The sequence below is a fragment of the Falco rusticolus genome, chromosome 5 (genome assembly GCF_015220075.1).
Source record: "Falco rusticolus isolate bFalRus1 chromosome 5, bFalRus1.pri, whole genome shotgun sequence".
In the NCBI taxonomy this organism is placed as follows: Eukaryota; Metazoa; Chordata; class Aves; order Falconiformes; family Falconidae; genus Falco; species Falco rusticolus.
This window is the reverse complement of record NC_051191.1, coordinates 13126488-13151487: the sequence shown is the minus strand read 5'-3', so window position 1 is coordinate 13151487 and position 25000 is coordinate 13126488. Positions and strand designations below refer to the sequence as shown.

Sequence of the window (25000 nt, the reverse complement as noted above, 5' to 3'; positions counted from 1 at the left end):
TGTAATTCAAAGTAAAAAAAAAAAAAATACGTAAAACTAGAAAGTGCTATGAATATTGGAACATAGTTAATGGAAAATAATGAAACCTATGTAAGAGAAATAGTAAACCAGAAATAGTGATGCTATTAAATTCAAGATGTGAAAGTAATTGGAAAATGCACAAAATTCTTCTGACCACCTCTACAACTACCTGAAATGAGCTGCTTTGTGTGCGTACATTCATACATGTATGAATATTTAGAAGTGATTTGTATATGTATGGACTAATAATTTTATTTTTACTCTTAATTTTGCTAGGCTGCACTGGCAGAGAGTAGTTTACCATTGCTTAGTAACCCAGGATTGATAAATAACGCATCCAGTGGCTTACTGCAGGCAGTCCATGAAGATCTCAATGGTTCGCTGGATCACATTGACAGTAATGGAAATAGCAGTCCGGGCTGCTCTCCTCAGCCTCACATGTAAGTGCAGTTAGCATCCTTTCAAGAAAAAATGCCTTAGTCTAAGACGCAGTATTACTCAAAATTGCTTTGAAACATGGTAAGTGAAACATCTGGAACTATATGTTTGAAACTAAACATTTATATTAAAACATTTAAACAGATAAGGCTTCATGTACTGTGAACTAAGACTGGTGTAAGCTTTTTTTTAAACCTCTTCCAACTTGCAGACACCGAATGTAACGGGAGGCTGATCTCTGTGGTCATTTTCACAGCCTGGTTTGTAAGGTATAGTCAGAATGTTCATGTTGGAATTAGTTGTAATTTTAACTATGAGTCTCTAAACCATTTATGAACTGTAGTAGAGATATTGCCCATTTATATAAACCGTAAAATGCAAAGTTTAACTGTTGCCCACAGTTTACATAGAAGCCAGTAAAGTGTAACTTTTTGCCTGTCGTATAAATCAGTGTAATTACATATTCAAGTTTAATTACTGGTGCGTCTGTATTGGCAAGGTTTATATGTTATATTTTATGCAAGACTACGATTCCTATTAATATTTAGCAGCTAACTATATCATTAATTACTCTAAAATCTTTCCCCTACCATCTTTTTAATGGAGCTGAGAGAGTGGAAGTATTAAAAATTGATGTATTGTGGATTTCAGAAATGTGTCTGAAGCTTTAGAAATGCCTGGCCTTAATCAGTGGTGTCAAACATGGCAGTTTCTTGTTTACTAAATAGTAAAACATGTATCTTGGAGGTATTGTTTCCCAGGTTATTTATATAATAATTAGCAGTGTGATATCTAAGTAGACTTAGATTTAAGTTTACCATAGGATGATTTTTAATGTGTATGTACAACTGTGGTCTCTTTTCCTGTGTTTAAAATAGCTGATCTGATTTGCCTTTTTTTGTTCCATTTTCTCTTTCACATTTTTAATGTTCCTTTCAATTTCTAGAGTGGGATATTTAGCAGTAACGGCAGTTGAGACCAAACTCCCTTTTCACTTATGCCCTGGTGTGTGGAGAATACATTTTGATCTGACTTTTTTTAGGGGAAATATTTTGCTGAGTTTTTCTTTTGTTTGGCACGTTAATATATCTATAATCACATAGAAATGTTTATTGTCACACATTTAATTGTTTTATTGCACATTTATTCTACTTGCCTTTGAAAATAATACACTGTGAACATTCATGTATTTTATCAGGTTCCAAACCATTACTTTTTCAAAATGGAAAAATTTGTCTTTTGGAAGTGTCTTTAGATGTGTTAAATAATACAAAAGAAGTAATAAAACTTGAAGTAGAAAGAACATGAATATATGCTCTTGAGAGTAACACTACTCTAAAAGAAGTAAAGTGAGCAATCAGACAAAAGTTTTTATATCCCATGCTTTATGCTATCAACCATGCAGTGGGTAGCTTGAGGCCTTTTACTTTTAGCAGTTCTCCTGAGTATGCTAATGCTCTCTTCCTGTATAAAATGCCAAGACAATAAAACTTTAAAGAGCAAACAAGAGTTAGATCATGTGTGTTAAAAACAGCTACTTTACAGAAAAGAATGACACTTGCTATTAAAGTTGTTTTGTAAGTGTTTGGCAGATCTGTTTACATATCCTATGTACTGTCTGCCATTCTGCTGGATAAACTGAGATATCTGTGCATATGATTATGTAGATATGGCTACATTTATAGCTGTGTTTATAGCTAAAATACCATATATTGTAGTAATTCTCGCCTATAAAAAAAGGCAAATAACTTGAGTTACGCCCTAACTCAAGATTCAGCCTTCCCCTCTCGCTGCTGTGATACGTTGTTTGTCAAAACAGGCAGTTTCAGGGCTTGTGAGGTGACTTTTGCAACTGAGGACTACGTGTTGCTCGGTTCTTGAGAGGTTGAAGCAACAAAACGTAAATGCACCAAGATACCACTGGAGAAAGAGGTTGTGCTCATTCATCCTGTGCACCAAATTTAGTGCAAGATCACTGGGCTTCTGTCAGACCATGAGCTGTCAACCAAAAGATAGAGGCTATGAGGAGGTACCTGCTCACTTGTGACATTTTTGCCCTTTCGTTGCTGAGGAAGCTGAGAATATGAAAAAGGGAATGAATGCAGTCTGCCAGAAAAAGTCACGAAAGGAAGAGGCTTGTGCAGGAGGCCGAGGACCAGGGAATAAGAGGCCATTTCCTTGCATCCATGACCATGCTGGCCAGGGTCCCTCATTTTTGTTAAAGAGCATTACTTAAGAAAATAAGAAAAGAACATAGGGAAGGCATGACAGAAGTAGAGTAAGGAATATGGCAAACAATGAAGAGTAATTTAAAATTCTACATTACCTACACAGATTACATAATCCCAGGGTTTTTTGAAATGAAAAACAGTTAATACACTAGGGGAAAAAAAAAATACATTTTACTGCCGTAAGCATCCACTCACTTGTAGCTTCCTGAGAAGGTTCACCTGGGAAGGCTGAGTGTTTCTCCCCTAGAGAAGTGTTCTTGTGGGGGTCATAATTTCTGCGCTCGTCTATAAAGCTGGTGGCTCTGTTAGCCTCCACGTAGATTAAACCTCCATCTCTTCATTCCCAGGAAAGCGTACTAGCCACCACGCCAGGAGTATGCTGAGCAATTACCTTGCCAGCCATCTTGAAGCTGGCACACAGCCAGGAGCAGTGGAGCGTGGTATTAGGGAAAGAGGCGAGAGGTTGCATGCAATTTAGAGATCAGAGCATTCAGTTGGGAAGGGGCAGCGTTTGGATTCTAGACAAGCTTCCAGGGAGACACATTTGTTTAATATTAGAGCATTCGGCAGGAAATGCGAAGAATCCCAGTGACAGTGTCAAAGCCAAGCATCTCAGTTAGGCATTTGGTTGTTAAAATTGTACTGAATATTGTTTTATCGGATAAATATATGATAGCAAAACTTTCTTACTTTTGAATGTTCATATTATTTTTTAGCATTAATTTATCTTTTTATAAACATAATGAAAATTGTTTATGGTAGGCAATATTTCTGTATTTTGAGCGTGAGAACATTATCAAAGAAATTTATTTCTGTTACTGTAATATCTTAGCTACTCAGTGTCAGAAAGTGGGGAAATTATTACAGTCTGGATTTGAAACTGGTACTTCACATCTGGTTTTCGAAACAGAGTATTAAGAGCAGTTAGAATCATCAACTTATCCATCTGTGGACAGGTATCTAACATAGGTGGGTGAATCAGCTTCCTTTGAAAATAATATCTGCTCATTGACTAAAGATGGTAGGTATATAACTTCAAGTAAATGTATAACATTTAAATGCTTAAGTGCAGTGAATCCTAGCCAGTATATTTAGGGCAGTGGCACTTTAAAAGCTTTACAATTTTTTCCTTGGCTAATGATATATAATCTGCTCCATTTCTTGCACTTCTTGAACACTTAAAAATACTGCAGTATGTTTTAGGTGATCGGTATAACCATGGCCTGGTAGTTGAGATATTTCCTATATTAATAATTATGTAAAGCATCTGAAATTTTATGCTACATGCCTCCCAGTTTCCATTCCCAGTCTGATGGAAGGTGGTAATTCCATGATGTGGTATGCAGTATATCACTAGTGGAACCTCAAATCCTGTTTATTTTCTGTGTTTCAGCAGTATTAAATCCAAGTTCTGTCTTTTATTGGTCTTCAAATCTGATTCCTGGTAGGTTGACATGGGCACTAAGTGGTCCCTTGAAACAGATCTCCACTGAGAAAATAAATTCCTTATTGTGGGTATATATGTTCAAAATTCCAGTTTCCTCTAATATCAGTTGTCAACAATGAATGTCAGACAATTACCTTTTCATTCAAATTAATACTTAAAGCTGTTTCTTCCTTCATTTTTTTTGAACATGGACTACTTCTCCAGAATTGCTGTGGGGTTTCGCTGATAAGCAACAGGTTTCAAAGTGACAAACACAACAGAAGGTGTTTTATATACAAAAATTCATAATTTATGTAGAGCTAGGTGCTGCTAATCTTGCATAACAATTGTACATGGATTAGATGGAAGCTTCACAGTACACACCTTTGGGGTATAAATGCAGAGTTCTGAAGCAAAAAAAGAAACCACAGGCACCCAAATGAGTGCAACTAAAGCTGCATGGTTCTGGGAAGCTTTAGAAAAACTTTTATCATCCCTGAAGAAACAACAACATTGGATAAGTTGTGGACTGATAGCTAGGGACAATAATGACAGTTCATACATTAGTGATAACACAACTTCTTTTAACCTGCGTGTTGTAGTCAGCATACTGCTGAAGAATTTCGGGGCGGGGGGGTGTGAGTTGAAAATCAGTCCCTTCAGAGCAAATAAATTAGGTTCTTAAATGAACATTGGGATCATAATGAAGTTCAGTTTGTGTTATTATTTATCCTGTCTCTATATGTTCCACTTACTCCCGAGGATGGAATATCAGGGCTGGAAATCAAGTTCAACTGTTTTTCTGGTGTTTGTGCATTTGTACTAGATGGATGACGCTTAAGTGATTATTGCAACTGGCACAGATCACAGTGTTTTATCACCAGAACACTTAGTGCATCTCTTGTCCGTGTGTTCATATTTTGGCAAATGCATAATGCAAAATGCCCTTTTTACCTCATTATATAATCTTGGGGGGGAAAGGTAAAATTTTAATCTGCAAAGCTGTTCATAGCAGCTGAGGAAACAAAAAAGAAATTGGTCATCAGAAAACTCAGAAAATGCTAGACTGAGAGAATGTAGCCTTATCGTAGGAAACAACGGGGTGGTTATGCCATTCTCTTAAAACTCAGGGCAGCTCCTTTAATAAGGAGTTGGAGGAGTTAGCAAAGGAGATAGGGAAAGCAAATATCCTGCTGATGAGGTTTTGTGGAAGGGGGCCATCTTCATGTGTTTCTCCATGTTTGTGCTGCATGAAAGCGTAGACTTGAGGACGATGCAACTAATCTCTTACATTCTCAGCTGATTTTTGAAAATAATCTAGTTCCTAAAAGGAAATCCAAACTCCTGGAGATAATGGAGGTCATTCTAATTTCTAGAATATTAGTTGTTGATTGATTATTTTTTTTAAAGTAAGTACAGTGGAAACAAAAAATATTTTTTTAGAGTCATTTCTTAAAAAGTAACTTAAAATCCTGATTTCATATATGACACTCTGCGTTCAGCTATTGTGCTGTACTCTGTTAGAGAGGAATTGTTTGAAGCCAAATGTCAAGACACACATATATCCTGTGATCTTTAAAGCTGTTTCTAGAAAATGTTACGTTACGTTGTTGTGAGAAAGAATAACTTTTGTTAGAATGAACAAGAGTAAGAGTCAATCTGAGATGAATTAGAAAAATAAGCTTATCCAGTGTAGTCCTTCGTCTTCAATTCTGTCTGTGAAAAGGTGAGTTCCAACCGTCTGTGGTTTCAGTCACCTTTTCCTTTGTATTCTGCTGTTGTTACCAACCCTACTCCTTTACCTTTCCCACTGTTGCCCTGACTGGAACATTTCTCTCTGCAGTTCCATCTGCATAATCATCAAACTTGTTATTTTTTTCAAACTTTTTTATCTTTAAATTTTATTCCCAGAGGCAAATATGATTATTCTGCTCTAAGATCATTTACTTTTGAGGTGCTTCAGTTTGAAAGCATGCCATTGTCAGGTCGTTCCCATATCTGATTATTCCAGTCCCCCACTGTTAAGCTTTCACACCACTTACAGTGGGTTACCTATCATTCCAGTTTTAATCCCTTTCATTCCCTTGTTTCTTTAACTTCATAATGTTCCAATCCCCTGTCTTTCCTTCTTTCGTAGTGGCTTTTTTTTTTTTTTTTTTTTTTTTTTTTTTTGTTATCGTTGCATTGTCCCATTTCATGATCTCTTTGCATTTACCTTGGAGGCTTGTTCTGTTCTAGGAGACTGCTATGATCCAGGTCTCTTGTTCATTGTATAAGACTTGACATAGTGTATAAGAAAATAAACTCTTGAAACATATCAATTAACAGGGATGTAACAAGCATTATTAAATAGGTGAGAAGCATGTAATTGAGCAGATGAATGTGGTAGCAATTGCAGTATTTCTGGGTATCCTTGTTCATCAGAAATGTTTCACCTAATCACATGATCCTTTAATGCCTGTATAATTTAATTTCACACATTTTTATTCATAAATCTAACATAAGGAAGATAATGGGCAAAGAGACTTGGTGACAACAATTGATTTTTATTTTTATATGAAAAGAGGAACAGCTAGGAAATGGGTTCTTAAAGATTATGGCTTTTGTCTGAGCATATTCCCATTGGAAGAAGCTCTATTGTGAGAATACACAGTGAAACAATTTTGGCTTTGCGCTGCAGAGCATCTGAAAGGGACAGGTAAATCCAGCAATCCGACACTTTATCCTGCTGGTTTCTTACGATTTACATTTTTACTTTTTACCCTTACAGCCATTACTGATTGTATGGATCATGTGACAGTAAACTTTTGAGTTGTGACTGTCCCTCCCTACTCTCATACAGGGCCACTCAGTTGTGGGCACTAATGGAAAAATAAGTAGTGATGTTTTGTATAATATTTTTCACCATTCCCACTGACATAACTTTTCACTTGGAATATTTTTGTAAATGTTTATATTCTCTTTATGATTATTTTGCATTGCTGTAGTTTTCAGTCCTTTTGTCCTCTACGTTTTGCTTCTGTTCAATTTTCTTATCTTTCAAGACTGATGTTCCAGTCCTTTATCATTTCTTCTCTAGCTTCTTAAATGTTACATGTCTTACTTTGGATCAGAAGTTGCTATTTCTTCTTTACATTATTCCAGCCCAATTGTTGCACTTCTGCAGTACATTCCCAATGCTCTTGACGAAAAGATCACTCCAGAGATACAGTGTCTTCAGCTGAAAAGCGTCAGGTCCCCACAGCATGGCTTGTAGAAGTTTGTAGACTCCTGTGGGGTTTCACAGAATCTTTTTGGAAGCTGTGTTGCTGAAAACTTTGTGGTACTGCTGTCATGAATTCTCAATTCATGGGCAAGATATTTACGCTTTTCACATAACAGGTCTGTATAAGAAAAGGCAGCATCTTAAATATTGCTACAGATGTTAAAAATGTGATTTTAAAGTTGTGCAACTAAATCTTTGCAATGTGGTTGTATAACTTAAATTTACTTCATAGGAGATTCCTCTTTTTGTACAATACAAAAGCTGAGATGATAGTGCCGTTAACTGTGTGTTTCTAAAACTGCACATATAAATTTCATCCACTTTCAATGACTGCATTTGGATTTTGAGTAACAGTAATATTATAAGCCAAACTTTTTTGAAGTGCACACTCTAGGTATTTTTTTGTAAATACACATGTCCAAAATGTGTCTACATTTACGTATTTTGTAAACAGTTAAGTAAAAGCATATAATTATATTGAATTGGTAGTTTATAGCAATAGTTTAAATTACAATCCATAAATTGAAGCAAAGATTCATTGAAAAATACAGGATATTATGCTGAGGAATTGTTATATTTGAATATTATTTATTCTTTAGAATTTATAGAAAACTAGGCACTTTACACATTGTAAAATACTATAAATTTCAATGCACTTTTTTTTTTTTAAAGGGTTTATAGAAAGATTTCATCTTGGTGTGAAACACCATGTGTAGGTCACACTAAAGTAATCAAATCTCAAGATGACTAAAGATGCGATTTTACCTGCTGAAGTTCATATGTGAAGGCAGTGTTCATAATCTTGTGGCAAAGTGCAATTGCATCTAACAGCAGTCTGTGATTTAGAAGAGTGCTGGGAATGGATGTATCTAGTACAGACTCTGATGCAGTCTCTGTTAGGGTTATAACTGCAGGTATTCCAGTGGTTTTCTCCAACTGAACAACAATATTAAATGTGTATCTTAAATTAGGCTGAAAAAATCCAGTAGTCTTCCTCCTTTGCCTAGACTTACCAAGTTCATTTGTTCCACTTTACCCATTAATAGAGGTTTAATGCAGAGTCTTTGTATGATCATGGCCCCTCACTAACCCTTTTCAAAGACTTTCGTAAGCTTCTGGTTGAGGTGGATAAGGGGAAGTGTTTCTTTGATGCAGTATTATGCTGTGATAGTGGTACTCTGGGTAATTAGGGACTTACCCCAAGTTGATACTTTTTTCTTTGTTTCCCCTCGTTTTCTTCATTCCTTGCAGATTTGATATTATCAGACATCACAGATGAAAAATATCCTCTGAGTTTTATGTCCTCTTGTTCTAAGAACACAGGAAATAAGAGTCATGTTGTGGGCAACCACGTCATATAATTCCTCTCCTAAAATTATCATACTCCATCTCAAATTCGAAAGCCACTGTGGAACTTCATTCCTTTGATTATTATAAGCTGCATTCAAATTTCCAGACTAAATGTACTTCAATTTAGTTTCACTGATGTGTGTTCTAGCTTACCTGGCCTTTCATATTCTTTCTCTTTGTTTCTCAAATGTGTTCTAGAGAGCACACTGTGAACTTTAAATCGCCATTTTGGTGGACCAAACAGGCTCTTTCTGATTCAGCAGACTGTCCATTTCCCTCATCTTTCTAGTAGCCATCCCATGAAACTACTCAATTTGGATTTATTTTCATGTGCAGGTGTTAACAGTTTATTGAAGCATTCCAGATGTAGTCCTATATAATGTGTTTCTTCTTTCTCACTGTTGTTACAGGGGGAAAACCCCATATTTTAGCTAAATTTAGCTAAACTGTTGTAGTTTATTTGTATAGTATGCTATTAAGGATGGACTGGGGGCCCTGTTTTGGTAAGTGCTGTACAAAGGCAAAACAAAAAGGATTTTCAGATCCCTGCCTCAAACGTTTGCAGTCTTGAGGTAGTAATTAAATTGTTTAATTTTTGAAAAGCATCTTCCTTCAGATGTAGTTTGAATGGAAGCTGTACAGTACTTACACTACTGTCCCCATGTAGAATAGCATCAGGCTTTGTTTAGAGAAGTGTTTGACACAATGCCAGTTGGCGTTAGACTGTATACTATTAAGTACATTAAACCAAAAGGCAAACCATGACTGTTAGCATTGAAGTGAGCTGAGCACCCATCGAGTGGTGTCGTGTTACTACGCCTGCCATTTTATTTAGGGCATCCTGAAAGAAATAATGATGCTTTTGTATCCATCTGGAGTTGCTGAAATTAAAATCTAAAACTTTTTAAAAATGTTGAAGCTACATATTTAGAGATGTAGTAATGAACAATGTATTGCACTGTGGATATATTTCATTCAGGTGGCATATACTGCCCTGTGAAGCAGAACTCTGCATTAAGCACAGGCCAAAGCATGCAATTAAGAGACAGGGTATGTTAACCTAGGCCCTGTGATATCTCAGATATCTCCTAATCAGCTCAGTCTTCTGGTGGACTATAATTGTGTTTTCTTGCAGAGGCCATATGGGTATAACATGTTCTTCAGACATGTTGCTCCTCACGTGTAAATCCTAAATCTGTAATAGATAACAAGTTGGTGAAAAGTCCTGAGAAAAGTTAGAATGTTTCAAGTGTTACATGTAAGAACAATCATTGGTGTAAAAATGAGGTGGTGATGACTGGATCTGCAGTCATTCTTAAGATTAGAATTTGTAGCAGGTCACCAGCTGAACGTATGCTCACAAAGGTATGTGATTGTGAAAGCACGCTTAACATAAAAGCAGGCTCTATCTTTCACCCAATTCTTCTGTTTGGCCTTTTCTGAAGACTGAGGAAGGACTAAATTTATTAGGTTTGTTGAGAAGAGAGAAACTGGGTGGGGCGATTATGACAGTCTTCAGAATGCTGTGCAGAGAAGATGAGCATAAACATGTCCTTGTCCATTGGGAATGGGACAAAAAATAATTTATAAGTATTTCAGCAAGAAGACATAGAATAGACACCAGAAAAAAAATAAAACCTTTTCTGCTTGTAGGATATTTAAGTGCTAATACGTGTACCAGCACCGAGAAACTGTGTGGAACCACTGATACTGGAGGCTTCTAAGAAGAAATTAGAAGTGGTCAGAAGTGGTGTAGGTATAAATGATACTTCTTTGGGGTAGGGAAGGGGGATTAAGAGATTAGATGATGTTTTGAGGTCCTTTCCAACCCTATTTTCTCCCATTCTTCGGATAAATCTGGGGAAATAAAAGTTTTTTTCATGTATATACGTGTATGTATGCCATGCCTTACTACAGGCTAGCTGAATCCTCCAAGTCCATTTACTTTGTAATCTGGAACAGCTGTCATAGTTAAATATTTTTAGGCACTCTTGTTTTTAAGATTGAATTAAACTCAGCCTTACAGAAAGATACACATTGAGCGTAAGATTCAACTAATGTGAGAAATGCCAGCTAGGGCAGTGCAGATGCTCCTGTACGGGTTAATTTGACCCACTTGTCCCTGCTGAGTGTGATGTGTGGTTTCGTTTGCTAAATGTTGCCATCAGGTATTCAGCAAAAAAATACCAAAGGTCTTGCCATTCTCCAGGTATGTTCTAGCAGGCAAAGCTAGTCATCGCTTCAAGTCCTAGCTCCTAACCATTGAAAAAATAAAAGAGCAATGCTTCAAGAAACTTAGCATATGAAAAAGTAATACGTTGCTAGCATATCGGTGCAAATTTTTGAAGCATATACCTATCATTCAACATTTTCAGTGAACATTGTTCCAGGGAAAAAAATAAAGAGTACCATGTCTAGGTGTTAAGTGTAATGCTATTTAATCCCTTGGTGCTGCATTAGAACAAAATGTTTAGGTGCCACTTTGGACTAGTGTTGATCATTACCTTACAAAATCTCACAAAAGTGTGCTGGAAGTGTTAGTGAAAGGAGATTCGTTTCAGCCTTTTTGTCCCATGCTATTGGATATGCTATATGTTTACCAAGATAGCAGAGTTTTATTGATGTAAAAGGTTTCAACAGAAATAGAAAAACAATTTTATATAGCTCATATTTGTATTAAGATGTATGAAAACCACACATAGTATAGTCCAAATTCTCCCCTAGCTTTTCCTGCATCATTGAATAGCTTTCCAGATTTTGCATAGAGAACATTTGCCTTCTCTATCCAACAAATAACACAGATATTTAGTTGTTGCTGCTAAGTTTCTGTTTAACTGGTGCAATTTTTAAAACTTCCCATCCGTCACATACTACAGAGCATGCCAGATCCATAGCCTCTTTTCTTAAACTTTGTTAACAGGCTTGCTCTTTTTTGGTGGTTCTTCAACAACCCCAAAAATATTCAGACACCTAAATCTTTAGTCCTTTGTCATTTTCCTTTGATTTTTTTTGCCTTAAAAACTTCTGTACTTTCTCCCTAATCCTTTTCCTTGTTCAGCATGTTAACTTTTGGCATTTGAACTAGATGTAGTTGACGGTTTGAAAGACTTGAGAGGCCTGTGCCCTAAGCTAATCTCTAGTCAAGTTTCTACATTTTCTTGTTGTTCTGTCACAGAGAAAATACATTTATTTAGACACCAAAGGGAGCAAGCCAATGTCAAGGATGGGAATTCTAGTAAGAGTCACTAGAATCAGAAAATCTGTGTTAATGTCATCTTCTTAATCAGAAATTGATTCCTAAAGATTTTGATCATGTAAGAAGGTCTAATTGTATGTGAGTTTTAAGCCTCGTTTGATATTAAAAAAAAATATATTGATAATGTGTTTGTTTTCCAGAAAGATCATTTATTTATCTGGAGTTCAAAGATTACATCCGATCATTTTTGTATTAAGTATTATTAATATTCATATCTGATAATATATCTGTGTATATAGGGTATCCCTATTTATTGTCTTGGCATTTTCTTGCCAAATTAAGAAAAAAAAAAAGACAGCTAGTCAATTTAATTACTAGTTTCAGAATGTTAAGGAAAAAAATCTGTATGATTTCATTATCCATTTTCAATCAACAGTATCTTTTTTATTTTTTTTAAGGGAAATAAAATTGTCATATGGGTTTCAATAAACCTGTCAATTTATTCTCTAGAAATTTCTCTGTACCAAACACTCATTTATTTGTACAAAGCTAAAAGGAACAGGGAGAACATATCTGGTTTGTATTTTTTTTTTTTTTTTAATTCAGGCTCATTACTGTAAAGCTGAAATTCTTCAAAAACTTGTTTTGCATTTTTTCCTTTTCATTCTGATTTGGCACCAATGTCAATTTTCAAAACTTTGCTTAGAATAAAAACTGCGAGTTTTAGCTGTCCTTAATTTAAAAGTGAACCAGTTTGTATTTTGCTCTGCTTGGGCAGGGCCAAACTGACAGGGCAAGAAGCACCAAACACTTATTTCCAGCCACTTTAGGATCAAATGTATTGGTACATTTTGTAGATAAGCAGCACAAAATCATCGCTGAGTTGGGAAGTGCGTATGGTATAGAAAGAAACATGGAGCAGTTTGTTCCTGATCCCCATGAATTAATGGCTGGCTGGCTTCTGTGGTGTGAGGGTCAGTACCTCTTAAAACATTTTCCCGTAGAGTAGTGGCAGGTGGCATCTAAATAATTGAATACTTATATATTTTAATTATATTAAAAATATTTAATGAATTTTAAACACACAGCTTACTAGCTGTGCAAGTTAGTGAGGGTTTAAAAACCTTTTCTTTAGCGGTAGCTCTGTGCCTTTTTATTATTAAAATAAATTATTAGTGGGATAACTGTAGTGATAAAATTATCATAAATATGGCGTATTAAATTGGGTGACCCTTAAGTATGAGTAAAGTGAAGGTGAACATGTGCTTTTTTCCCTATATTTTCCTTATTTCCCTATTTCTAATTTATCACTTTTACTGGTATCTCCGAGCTGCTACTACTCGTGTTGACTTCAATGGCAGCTAAATTAAATCAATTCACAGTACTCCTGTTGGTTTTAGTGTTTCCTTCTACAGATATGGTTATCATGCCATAGATCACTTCTATTGTTCTCTTCTGGATTCTGCTATATAGTTTTTGAGATGAGTGAGTAATAGCTAAAAGCTAGTCAAGTACATTGAACATATGAGTTGAAGTGAGGGCCTACTATAAGTACATAAACATGTTATATATTACTGTTACTGTTCTTTTTCTCTCCTAGTTAGCCTACATATGTTTTTTTGGCTTCTTAGGCAGAGGTGCCATTGAAGGATTCATTAGAAAATAATTCCCAAGTGGTTACAGTAGATAGATGTATATGGGTAGTTTATTTTCTTTCTTTTATTTGTCAACAGTAAATGTATCTGTCATGGATAGTCAGCTTTGTTGTTTTTTCCACAGTTAACTTTGTATATGGCTAACATATATTGTGTCGCTACCTCTGTTTATATCTTCTTCCGGGGTATTCATAATTATATTCAAAATAGAAATCATATGTAGGATCTTAGAGAATTCTCACTGTTAATCTACCTCCATGTTGTGAAATAATCTTTTCTTCTTTCTTCATCTGACTAGTTTTGCTACTGGCAAATTTTTACGTCTCTTTTCAGTATGGATTAGATAAGTTTCTCACAGGAATTTGCAAATTAAAATACATCCATCAGCTCTCCTTGTTTACTGTTGTATTACTCTTAGAAGCCTCATAGGGCAAGAAAAATTAGTAGTCTTATATATACTTGTTATTCCACCTCATTTGTCTAGTAGAAAAATATGTGGTTGACTGTGTATCACCTTTGGTTATTCCCACTCTCCCCAAGCGTTGTCAGATGCATTGCGTATTTCACTTACATCTTCTGCTGTGAATAAACTTCACAAGTGAAATCATGGCCCTAATGAAGTCAAGGGGAATTTTGCTGTTGACTTAAATGAGATCTGGATTTTATCCCAGGAAACCATTTGTCGTCTTGTCTTTGGCTTTCCCTCATTTCTTATTCTGTCTTCAGTCACTCCTAATCACTCCTAATCTCCATCTGATATTTCTTGTGACTGCTTATGAGCTCCATTTCTCAACTTTAGTTCATTAAAATCTTTCTTTCCAAATAAGACTAGGAATTCTCCCAGATCTGAAATATTTTTATTAGATCTTTGAAAATTTGTACAGTCTTAGTAGTCTACAACATTAGCAAAATTGCTTATGTTGAAATCTGGAACCTTTATCTGTGCAAATACAAGCAAGAACATGTTTTCTCAGTTATGGCAGTACTAATAGGGAATGCCCTCTTAACCAATGAGTTTCTAAGTGACTTTTACAAAGGTTTGGGGTTTGTTTTCTTTTATTAAAAGTGTAATGCCTTAATATGTTCTGCTATCTATATTCCCCTAAAATCCAAGAGATACAGATAAAATCACCCATTCTTTTCAGATTTTTGGCATTAAACTGCCTTCTTTAATCCTTTGTACCTCTTTTTCAGACACCCTATATAGCTTCTGCCATCTTCTTCTCTTTAAAATAGCATGTTGCGTTCACTTAGTTCAGATTTTCAGATAACAATGAGTATCTTCCTGCTGTCCCCCTCACCTCGATATTAGAGTAGCTTTCCTCTGCCAGAATTGTTCTTCCCTTTTACTCTGTTCTTCCATTCGCAATACCTGGGAAGTCTCTGATTTCTCCTGAGACATAGGATATGCTGGGACCTGTCCTGTTTAACATTGGTGTTATGGAAAATGGACCTCTTTCTCATCAGGTTTGCAGGTTACCTCAATCTAGTGGGAACAGTTGACACGCATAAGGGTAGGGAAGCCATTCAGAGGACCTGTATGGGCTGAAGGACTAGGCCAAGAGGAACTTTATGAAATGCCATGCCCTGCGCTGCGGAAGGAAGATCCTCTTGCACTGATGCACGCTAGGATGGCCTGGCTGAGGAGCACCTTTGCTGAGAAGACCCTGGGGATATTGGCAGAGAACAAGCTGAGCATGAGCTGGCAGGGTGCCCTGGCAGCCAAGGTCAGCAGTGTTCTGGGCTGTATGAAGCACAGCAGGGGGCCCCAAGAGACTGAGGGAAATTATTATCGCCATCCTACTCCACAGTTCTTTGACCACACCTGAATACTGTGTCCAGTTTTGGCACCTCAAATATAAAACCCACAGCAATAAACTGGAATGAGTTCAGCAAAAGGCCACCAAGATGGTCAGAAGAATTGCCCTCTGAGGAGAGGCTGAGGAAGCTGAGCTTGATCAACCTGGAAAAGAGGTGGCTTTGAGAGGACCTGACCCTCAGTACCTACAGGGAGATTGGAAGCCAGGCTCTTCACTGTGGTGGTAGGCTGAGAGACAGAGGGCGTAAGTTAAAATGAGAGATTCAGACTGGGTATAAACCCTTTCCTCATGAACACAGTCAGGCATTGAGTGGTGCAGTTGCCAAGGAAGTTCTACAGTCTACATCCTGGGAGATTTTGAAGACCCAACTAGGTAACTCTGGGTAAGAGGAAGCTGTGGATGCCCCACCCTTGGAAATGCTCAAGGCCAGATTGGATGAGGCTTTAAGCAACCTGGTCTAGTGGAAGGTGTCCCTGCCCATGGCAGGGGGTTGGAACTAAATGACCTCCAAGGCCCCTTCCAACCCATACCATTCTGCGTAAGCCCTGAGCAACCTGGTCTGACCCTGTAGCTGTGCCACCTTTGGATAGGAGGTTGATCTAGAGATTTCCTGAGGCCCCTTTGACATGAATTATTCTGTGATGGTAGAGTATTTTTTTGTAAAGACAAAACAGTGAGAAAGTGAGCAGAAACAACCTAACCTTTTAAGCAACGAGGCTCAAGGAGAAAGATGCTCTGAATTTTGTTTTACAGATACCAGCGAAAGTCATGTCAGGTGCTCACTGAAGGGCTGGGTCTTACAGTGAGTTTACATCATTTTTGAGGTATCACAAAATGGAAGTGTTTGCAAGACCAGTTTGGTGCGGTTGGTAATGATGGGGTTTGTGATTTATTTATTTTTTTCCTAGAGGGACTTGCCTATTTTAAAATAATTGAACTGAAGGCATGAAGAACACTAGCTTATTTTACAGCAACTGATAAAACATTATCAATGCCGATGATAAATAGGAAAGCAAGTCTTGGAGGTTGTAAAAGCACTAATGGACTTACACAGACTCCTTACTTGTTCCTACACCTTGATGCACCAGAGGCACTTTGTGACCATTGATTATTAACTCCATTTTACACCGTCTCCTCTAGTGATGAACTGAAGAAGACAAACTTTAGTGGCCTTATTAATTATTATTCCAGTGCACTCTTATCTCCTGTCAGAATCTACAGTAGTGCTAGTCTACTTCTAGCTAGAGCTGCTGCCTCTGCTTTCCATCACCAGGTCAGTGCAACTCCCAACTTCATCATGGTAGACTTGAATTCTCTGATGATGGATAAGACAATAGACATGAGAAGAATTATCTTTTTAAGGTATTTTTTGTGCTTAAGTGTTGCATTTGAGAGAAGAAGAGGTTGCTACTTCCTTCTTTTTGTCAGCATGGCTCTTGGAGGGTCTGGGGTGGAAGGCTGTCATTTGAACGTGGAAGGTTGACAAAGCACATCCAGAAGCCCCCCTGTTGAGGAGCAGTGCTTCTACAGGCACCACATTTCCAGTCATCTTCTACCAGGATGCTGTAGCTTCACTCTTTTCTTAATGAAGTGAGGGAGTGCACCCTCAGCTGCCTGACAAGGGTATGTAACAATTGGACCTTCCTCTTTTTCTTGCTTGATGCTAGAGATTTGCATATAGGCATTATTTTACCTAGAAATAATAGCACTTCTTTGGCATTTCAGTATATGTAATAAATACATGGGGGAAGTGATTCCTGGTGTTCAAGAAAAAATAATAATGGATTCTGTGACAGTCATAGCATTACTGAATTTGTATTTAATTACTCGTCTAATACTCTTTCTTCCTTTTCTCAATATTTGGATTAGTATCTCCCTAAATGGCTGTACATATTCATCTCAATAAACAGTTGGCTTCTGCTTAAGAAAAATAATAAACTTTTTATAATAGCGTGAAATTGTAAAGAGACAAAGTAATAGAATTAGATATCTTGAAAATACTGTAGGATTTGAGGATTTGTCTCCATTTGCCTACCAAAGCATAAATATAAAAATTATAGATCTGAAACAGTGGATTGGAAAGGAGAGCTTTCCTTTTAAAACTGCTGTAGGATATCCTACAGACCTAAAGCTGTACTGGCAAGATGACATACAGTTCTTCCTGTGGAAATACTAGTCCAGATCACTAGGTAGGAAAAAAAAAAGGAGGGGGGGGAGGATCTCCCAAAATAAACAGGTCAGTTACTATGTCTGTAATAGAGTGATTGTAATTTTACCAAATAATATTTGGTGAAAAATATTTGCGTAGGAAAGTGTAATGAAAGTCACAGCTTTAAAAATATCAAGTCAGAAGGAACAGATAAAAATTGCACTTGATCAGTATGTCTACAGCATGGAAGAATTGAGGACAGTGTGCGTAATAAGTTAAAAATGCAAATAAAAATTGCAGGTGTCTAATGTTAAAAGTTACACTGGAAATGTGAAATTCTGTAACAGTTACTGTGTTATACAAATGTAACATGTTCTGTTTTGTTCTTTTCATATGTTGAAGGATAGTCAATGTAATAGAAAAAGATAGTGAAGAAATAGTACAGTTGGAAGAATATCTGCAGACTAACTAATTGGTTTTGAAGAGGTAATGTTTGTGGGCTTAAGGCTGTCTACAGAATTGTGAGGAAAAACAGATCAAACCGTTCATGATTTGGTTTGGGAAATGGTTGAAGTTGTTTGGGAGCTACCTTTTTAAAAAAAAAAAAACAAACTGTTAAAAATCTTTATTATTTTAACAGGCAAACAAAATCTTAAAGGAAATAATCAACGTAGATTGTCATACCACATATGGCTTAGAAACTGTTCAGTCCCAAAGATTCCCCTGGGAAAACTTTCTTCAGCTGAGTTCCAGAAAATTCATCATCTTTATATACTTCTACATGAAGTCACTAGGAAAGCTAGTGAGTCAATAGTATCAAAATTAAAGTCTCATAGAAAATAAGCCTGGGAGGGACTTCAAGACATCATTTAATTTATTGCCCTTTGTGCCATTGAATACCAAAGTAAAAAAAAAAAAATCCCTAGTGTTACTAGGTGCCTAAATCACCATAGCAATACAAAATACTTCCAGCTGCAACCCAGCAAAAAAAATCTCCCTTTCGTGATTTTAGACTGATTATTGCAACCCCTGTGTGGAATAAAAATGCACTGAAAGATCTTGAAAAAATTACATGACTTGCTGCAAACCATATACATGGCTACAAAGCTCACAGTAAGCACGTTGACCTAGGCAGCTTTTCTCTCTCAGCATCTAGTACCTTTTCAATACAAAGCCAAGAGCATTCAGTGCCAGTCATTATATTGACTTAACTGTCTGAGAGACTGCATCTCTCTATCATGACATCTCACAGCACTTTCCCGTAAATGATTTCAGCAGAACATTAAAGATTTTGGGTGGATATGGGCAGCAGTGTTTAGACGATCCAGATCTAAACTGTGGAGTTTGTTCCACTGGGAATCCTGGAGGGGTTGTGACTCTTCCCCAGTGGCTTTCAGAATAAAAACTGAACCCCTTGCATATTGTCTACATGTATAAATGAGAAATGAACTAATTCTTTTTTCCTTCCATAGAATTGGATGAAAGAAATACAGAGGAACTTAAATTGTGAAATCTCTGGTTTGAAAGAGAGGAAGGGTCTCTGAAGTAAATCAGTGCTGATGGTTATAAAAAGCATTGTATGACTTAGTATTTTTTCCAAAGAAAAATTGTATTTTCTATTCAAAGCCTGGAATGAGCACTATTTCTGCTAACCAAATCCAAACCTTGGTTATTGTAATTATTTGTATTTTGTTGTCCTGCAGTCTCACTGCTGTTTTGCAGTATTTGATATCCCCTTACATGAAAGCTGATGCGACGTGAAACCTCTGTAGAAAACATGCTATCCATAATTGAGAATATTGTATCAAGTGTCTTTTCTCCTTGTTGACATCAGCTCAACTCAATTTAATTAAGAAATCATGTACTTGGTTATAGGATCTGGTTGTTTTCTTGGCAGTAACAGCACACGTTCGAATGTTTAAAAGTTGAATGGAACACTTGTTTTAAAATCATATATTCATAGAATCGTTTAGGTTGGAAAAGACCTTTAAGATCATTGACTCAAAGCGTTAACTTTACCTGCCAAGTCCACCACTAAACCATGTTCCTATGTGCCACATCTATGCGCCTTTTAAATACCTCCAGGGATGGTGACTCAACCACTTCTCTGGGCAGCCTGTTTCAGTGCTTGACAACCTTTTTGGTGAAATTTTTTTCCTAATATCCAATCTAAACCTCCCCTGGCACACCTTGAGGCCATTTCTTCTTTGCTTGTTGCTCCCAAGTCACTATTGCTTGTTACTTGGGAGAAGAGACCAACTGCCATCTCGCTACAGCCTCCTTTCAGATGGATGTAGAGAGTGGTAAGGTGCCCCCTGAGCCTCCTTTTCTCCAGGCTAAACAACCCCAGTTCCCTCAGCAGCTCGTCATCAGACTTGTGCTCCAGACCCCTCACCAGCTCCATTGCCCGTCTCTGGACACGCTCCAGCACCTCTGTGTCCCTCTTGCAGTGAGGGGCCCAGAGCTGAACCCAGTATTCAAGGTGCGGCCTCACCAGTGCTGAGTGCAGGGGGATGATCACTTCCCTTGTCCTGCTGGCCACACTGTTTCTGACACAAGCCAGGATGCTTCTGGCCTTCTTGGCCACCTGGGCACACAGCTGGCTCATGTTCAGCCAGCTGTCAACAAGGACCCCCAGGTCCTTTTCCATCAGGCAGCTTTCCAGCCACTGTGCCCCAAACCTGATCTCATGACGTCCTTGTAGTCCTCCTGAGTTGCCTGCCTCTTCTTCCAAAGGTAGTGAACTATTTTTTTTTTTTTTTTCCTGAGTTCCAGCCTAAACTCTCTGTTCAGCCAGGCCAGTCTTCTTCCCTACCAGCTCATCTTTTGGTACATAGGGGCAGCCTTCTCCTGTGCCTTGAAGATTTCCTCCTTGAAGTATGTCCAGCCTTCTTGGACTCCTTTGCCATTCAGGACTGCATCCCAAGGGACTCTGTCAGTCAGTCTGCTAAACAGGCCAAAGTCTGCCCTCTGGAAATCCAGGGTGGGAGTTCTGCTGACTTCCCTCATTACTTTTCCAAGAACAGAAAACTCTTATCATTTTGTGATCACTATGCCCAAAATGGCCTCCAACCATCACATCACCCAGAAGTCCTTCTCTGTTCAGAAACAGCAGGTCTGGTGGGTGCCTCTCCTAGATGGCTCCCTCACCAGTTGGGTCAGGAATTTCTCTTCCACACACTCCAGGAACCTCCTAGACTGTTTCTTCTCTGCTGTATTGTACTTCCAGCAGACATCTGATAAGTTGAAGTCCCTCACGAGATCAAGGGCTAGTGATTGTGAGACTTCTCCCAGCTGCATATAGAATATTTCATCTGACTCTTCATCCTAGCTGGGTGGTCTGTAACAGACTCCCACCAGGATATCTGCCTTGTTGGCCTTCCCTCTGATTCATACCCATAAATGCTCAAACCTATCATCACCATCTTGCAGCTCTAGACACTCAAAACACTCTCTAACATACAGGGCTACCTCACCACCTCTCCTTCTTTGCCTATCCCTTCTGAAGTGTTGATCGCTATCCATTGCAGCACTGCAGTTGTGTGAGTCATCCCACCACGTTTCCATGATGGCAACTGTGTCAGTCTCCTGCTGTGCAGTGGCTTCATGCTGCTCCTATTTGTTGTCCATGCTGCATGCGTTGCTCTAGATGGGCTGCTGATCCCACCACCTTTTGGGGGTAAAGAAGCCCTAATCCCTACATGACCATTCTCAGGTGCCTGTATGGTTTCTAACACATCAATTTGGTTTGGTTACCGTTGCCGAGATTTTAGCAGGATTTTAGTAGCTATTATAATAAATGAGTTTTCCCAAGGCAGGATCAGGCTTACCTTGTACAAAACTCAGAAGACAAGTTCACCTTGTACAAGCAAGTTATTGTAGGCTTTGGGAATTTGGCTTCATCTCTAAATATTTGGAAGTTACTTTATACATTCCTTTCTAGTATATATTTATACCTCAACTGCCTGTCCTGTTATCTTTCTTTTTCCTTTGAAGCCTCAAAACTCCTCTCCAGCAGTCTACAAACAGTCTCTGTGAGGCCTCTGGAAGTGCCCAGCAACTGTTACCTGTCTCCTGGCACCTGGCACTCTTTCCAGTTAAATGTTGTAAATAATGATATCTTCAAGGATATAGTATACATCTGAGAACATGAGAGTGTGCAGTTGTAGTTTGCCATTTGCAGGGGTGAGAGAAAAATCTCCATGTAAAGCTGCAAAGTGTGTGGAAGAGTGAGTGTTTGAGGCAGACTGAGGAACTTCATGGTCTGATCTGTGAGCAAGGAAGAAGTAATATATTGAGATGAGCAGGCAGCTCTGCAAGTTGTTAGAATCCATTTATATTACAAAGGTATCTCACAGGGTTTTCATTTTGAAAGCACTAGGGCATGAAGAAGATTTTTTTTTTTTTAGATTCCACCAATTGTAAAGAAGGTGATCCGTGGAAATAATTAATGTTCTTTTTTTTATATCCTTACCAAAAATCCATTGAAGTAATTTAGCATCGCCATATTTTATTTTTGCTGCTGCTGCAGGCATCTCCTCCATTCCTGTTTGTTTACGTGGTTTTGTTAGTCCTGAGCTCAGGAAGAGGTGTAGTTTGCCAACACTTGTTCGTACTCTCTATTCTATGTTCTGTATCATTAATAAAAATTATTACTGATAGTTCTGAACCCAGGATTGGTCCATCAAGGAACCATACTAATCTTTATTAAAATACAGATTCCAGTTATGTAGTAGCCAAGTTTTGATCAGAAGTCAGAAATGAGTAAGCTATGTTCCTGTTAAGATATATTTGAGTAGCATTGTTATTAATAAAAAGACATGGCATATGTAAATATGTCTTAAGAATATATGTTTAAAAACTCAGCAGTTTGCATGGGAATTTTTCCTTAGTACACTGCTCCTATTGTATAACAGAATGGTAGTGTAGAATTTACAAATAAATACTTTTAAATGTATATCTGTCTTTTGAAACATACACATACACATTTTCATATTAGTTACATACAAATACCAATCTGAATATTTCAGTTTCTATGTGCAATAAATACCTTGAGATAAATTATACTATACTGAAAGTCTTCAAGATAAGAATGTATTCAGCAATTTAAAAGATGGGTGTTCAAATTTTGTTTTGCTTAAAAAAAAAAAAGGGTGGTTGTTTTCCTATATATTTTGTATAGTTGTTTCCTCCTCAAAACATACATTAAATACTATAAATGCAAGATCCTTTACATCTTTAATCAACATGCCTCACCTTTGGTTTTCAACCCTTGATTTCAAAAAACAAACTCTAGAAAACACTAGAGTTGAGAGAAATGTTAGTTTCAAGAGCCTATGTTTATTCCTTGTGCTTACACTGCCAGAAAGAGATGTTTGTGTGGCAGTGTTTTCTACAATCTGTGTTCTTAAGCTGCTGGCTGAAAAGTCTATGGAATTTGTTTTTGCATGGACAACTGAACTGCTTGAGTTTGGTCTTGATTTACTGTTGATCTGGATGAAAATATAGTTGAAAAAAAAGAAAATTTTGTATCCTGATTAGTCTTCTAAGGTATTAATCCTTCCACAGATTAGCCATCAAAATAATCTTTGAAATATCCTTCAAAAAAGGGCAAAAAAGAGGCCCTCAATATCAAAAAATTACAGCACAAGAGGAACTAGTATCTTAATGTGTAGTGCATTTTTAATGGATATTTCTTATTATCCTCCCTGTTTTTACAGTGGCTGCACTCCAACCACAGAAATGTAAAAAAAAAAAACAACCAAAAAACCCAGCCTGGACACCACCCTTAAAGAAACCGAACTTATCTAGTAAAAAATAAAAGTTTTGTAGTCAAAATTTTTTAAGCATGGAAAGGAAAGCATAGCAATGAATCATAGAATGGTTTAGGATGGAAGGGACATTTGAAGATCATCTAGTCAGAGTCCCCTGCCATGGGCAGGGATATCCTTCATTAGATCAGGATGCTGAAAGCTCCATCCAACCTGACTTCAAACACTTCTAATGGTGGGGCATCCATTTTTCATTTAGTTGCCATGTAAATTTTTCCAAAAGGATCTCTGTGGACTAATGACATTAGCTTCTAGATAGATTTAAATTGTTTGAGTAATTTATACTGCAACTGCCCCACATACTGTTCCCCACATGGGGGAAAAGAGGAGGAACCTGATAACCTGGTCTAGTGGAAGGTGTCCCTGCCCATAGCAGGGGAGTTGGAACTAGATGGTCTTTCAGATCCTTTTCAACCTAAACCATTCTCTGATTCTCTGAGAAACCTGATCCAGTGTCTTACTATCCTCATTGCAAAAGATTTCTTCCTTATGTCCAGTCTAGACCTACCCTCCTTGAAAGGCTGCAGTAAGATCTCCCAGAGCCATCTCTTCCACAGGCTGAAAAAACCCAACTCTCTCAGCCTTTCTTTGTAGGAGAGGTGTTCCAGCCCTCTGACCATTTTTGTGGCCTTTCTCTGGAGCTGCTCTAACAGGTCGCTGTCTGCCTGGTGCTGGGAACCGCAGAACTGGATGCAGTACTCCAGGTAGGATCTCATGAGAGTGGAGTAGAGGGGGAGCATCACCTCCCTCAGCCTGCTGGCCATGCTTCTTTTGATGCAGCCCAGGATACACTTGGCTTTCCAAGTGGCAAGTGTACGTTGCCAGCTCACATCCGATTTTTCATCCACGAGTATCCCCAGCTCCTTCTCCACAGGGCTGCTCTCAATCCCTTCGTCCCCCGGTCTGTATTGATATTGGGGATAGCCCTGACCCAGGTGGAGGACCTCATGCTTAGCGGCATTGAACTTCATGAGGTTCATGTGGGCTCACTCCTCAAGCCTGTCAAGGTCCCCCTGAGTGGCATCCCTTTTCTCCACCAAATGAACCGCACCACTCTGCTTGGTGTTGTCTGCAGGCTGGCTTGAGGGTGCACTGACTCCCACGGGCTATGGCAGTGATGAAGATCCTAAACAGTATTGGTCCTGGTACGGACCCTTGAGGTCCCACAGATGAAGGAATATGCTAGGCATACCAGTGCATGAAATGCAATTTCTTGGGAGCAACACAGGGGACAGAATGTTGTAGTATCAGTGTTACAGCATCTGGAAGTGATTAACATGACATTACATCATGATTAAAAACACTGAATACTTCCATCAAAAACTTAGTCACTTAGAATTCTGAAGAAAATATCTGAAAGTTGAAGCTTAAATGGAGTTCAGAAGTTCTCTTCAATGCTTACAATTGTTTGAAAAAAGATGCTAAATAAAAAACCGAACCTTATCAAAGGTCCCTTAAATCTCAAGGCACACAATTACTTCTGTTGCCTTGAAAAGGGATGAATGTTTTTTTCCCCCTTTCAGAAGTCACTGTTCAGATGTTTTTCAATGATAAAAGTAATTTCTAAATGACCCCACATTCCCTTGCAACATAACTCCCAAACAAATAAGAACAAATA

General features: G+C 37.9%; 1 protein-coding gene across 1 annotated transcript in view; it reads left to right on the top strand.

Annotated features, from left to right (window-relative positions):
* Window positions 1-25000, top strand: part of FOXP2 (forkhead box P2) — a 444921-nt gene that overhangs the window by 412170 nt on the left and 7751 nt on the right. The window contains exon 19 of the mRNA XM_037389994.1: window positions 298-461. Coding sequence (XP_037245891.1) covers window positions 298-461 — 164 coding nt within the window. The remainder of the gene's footprint in view (window positions 1-297; window positions 462-25000) is intronic.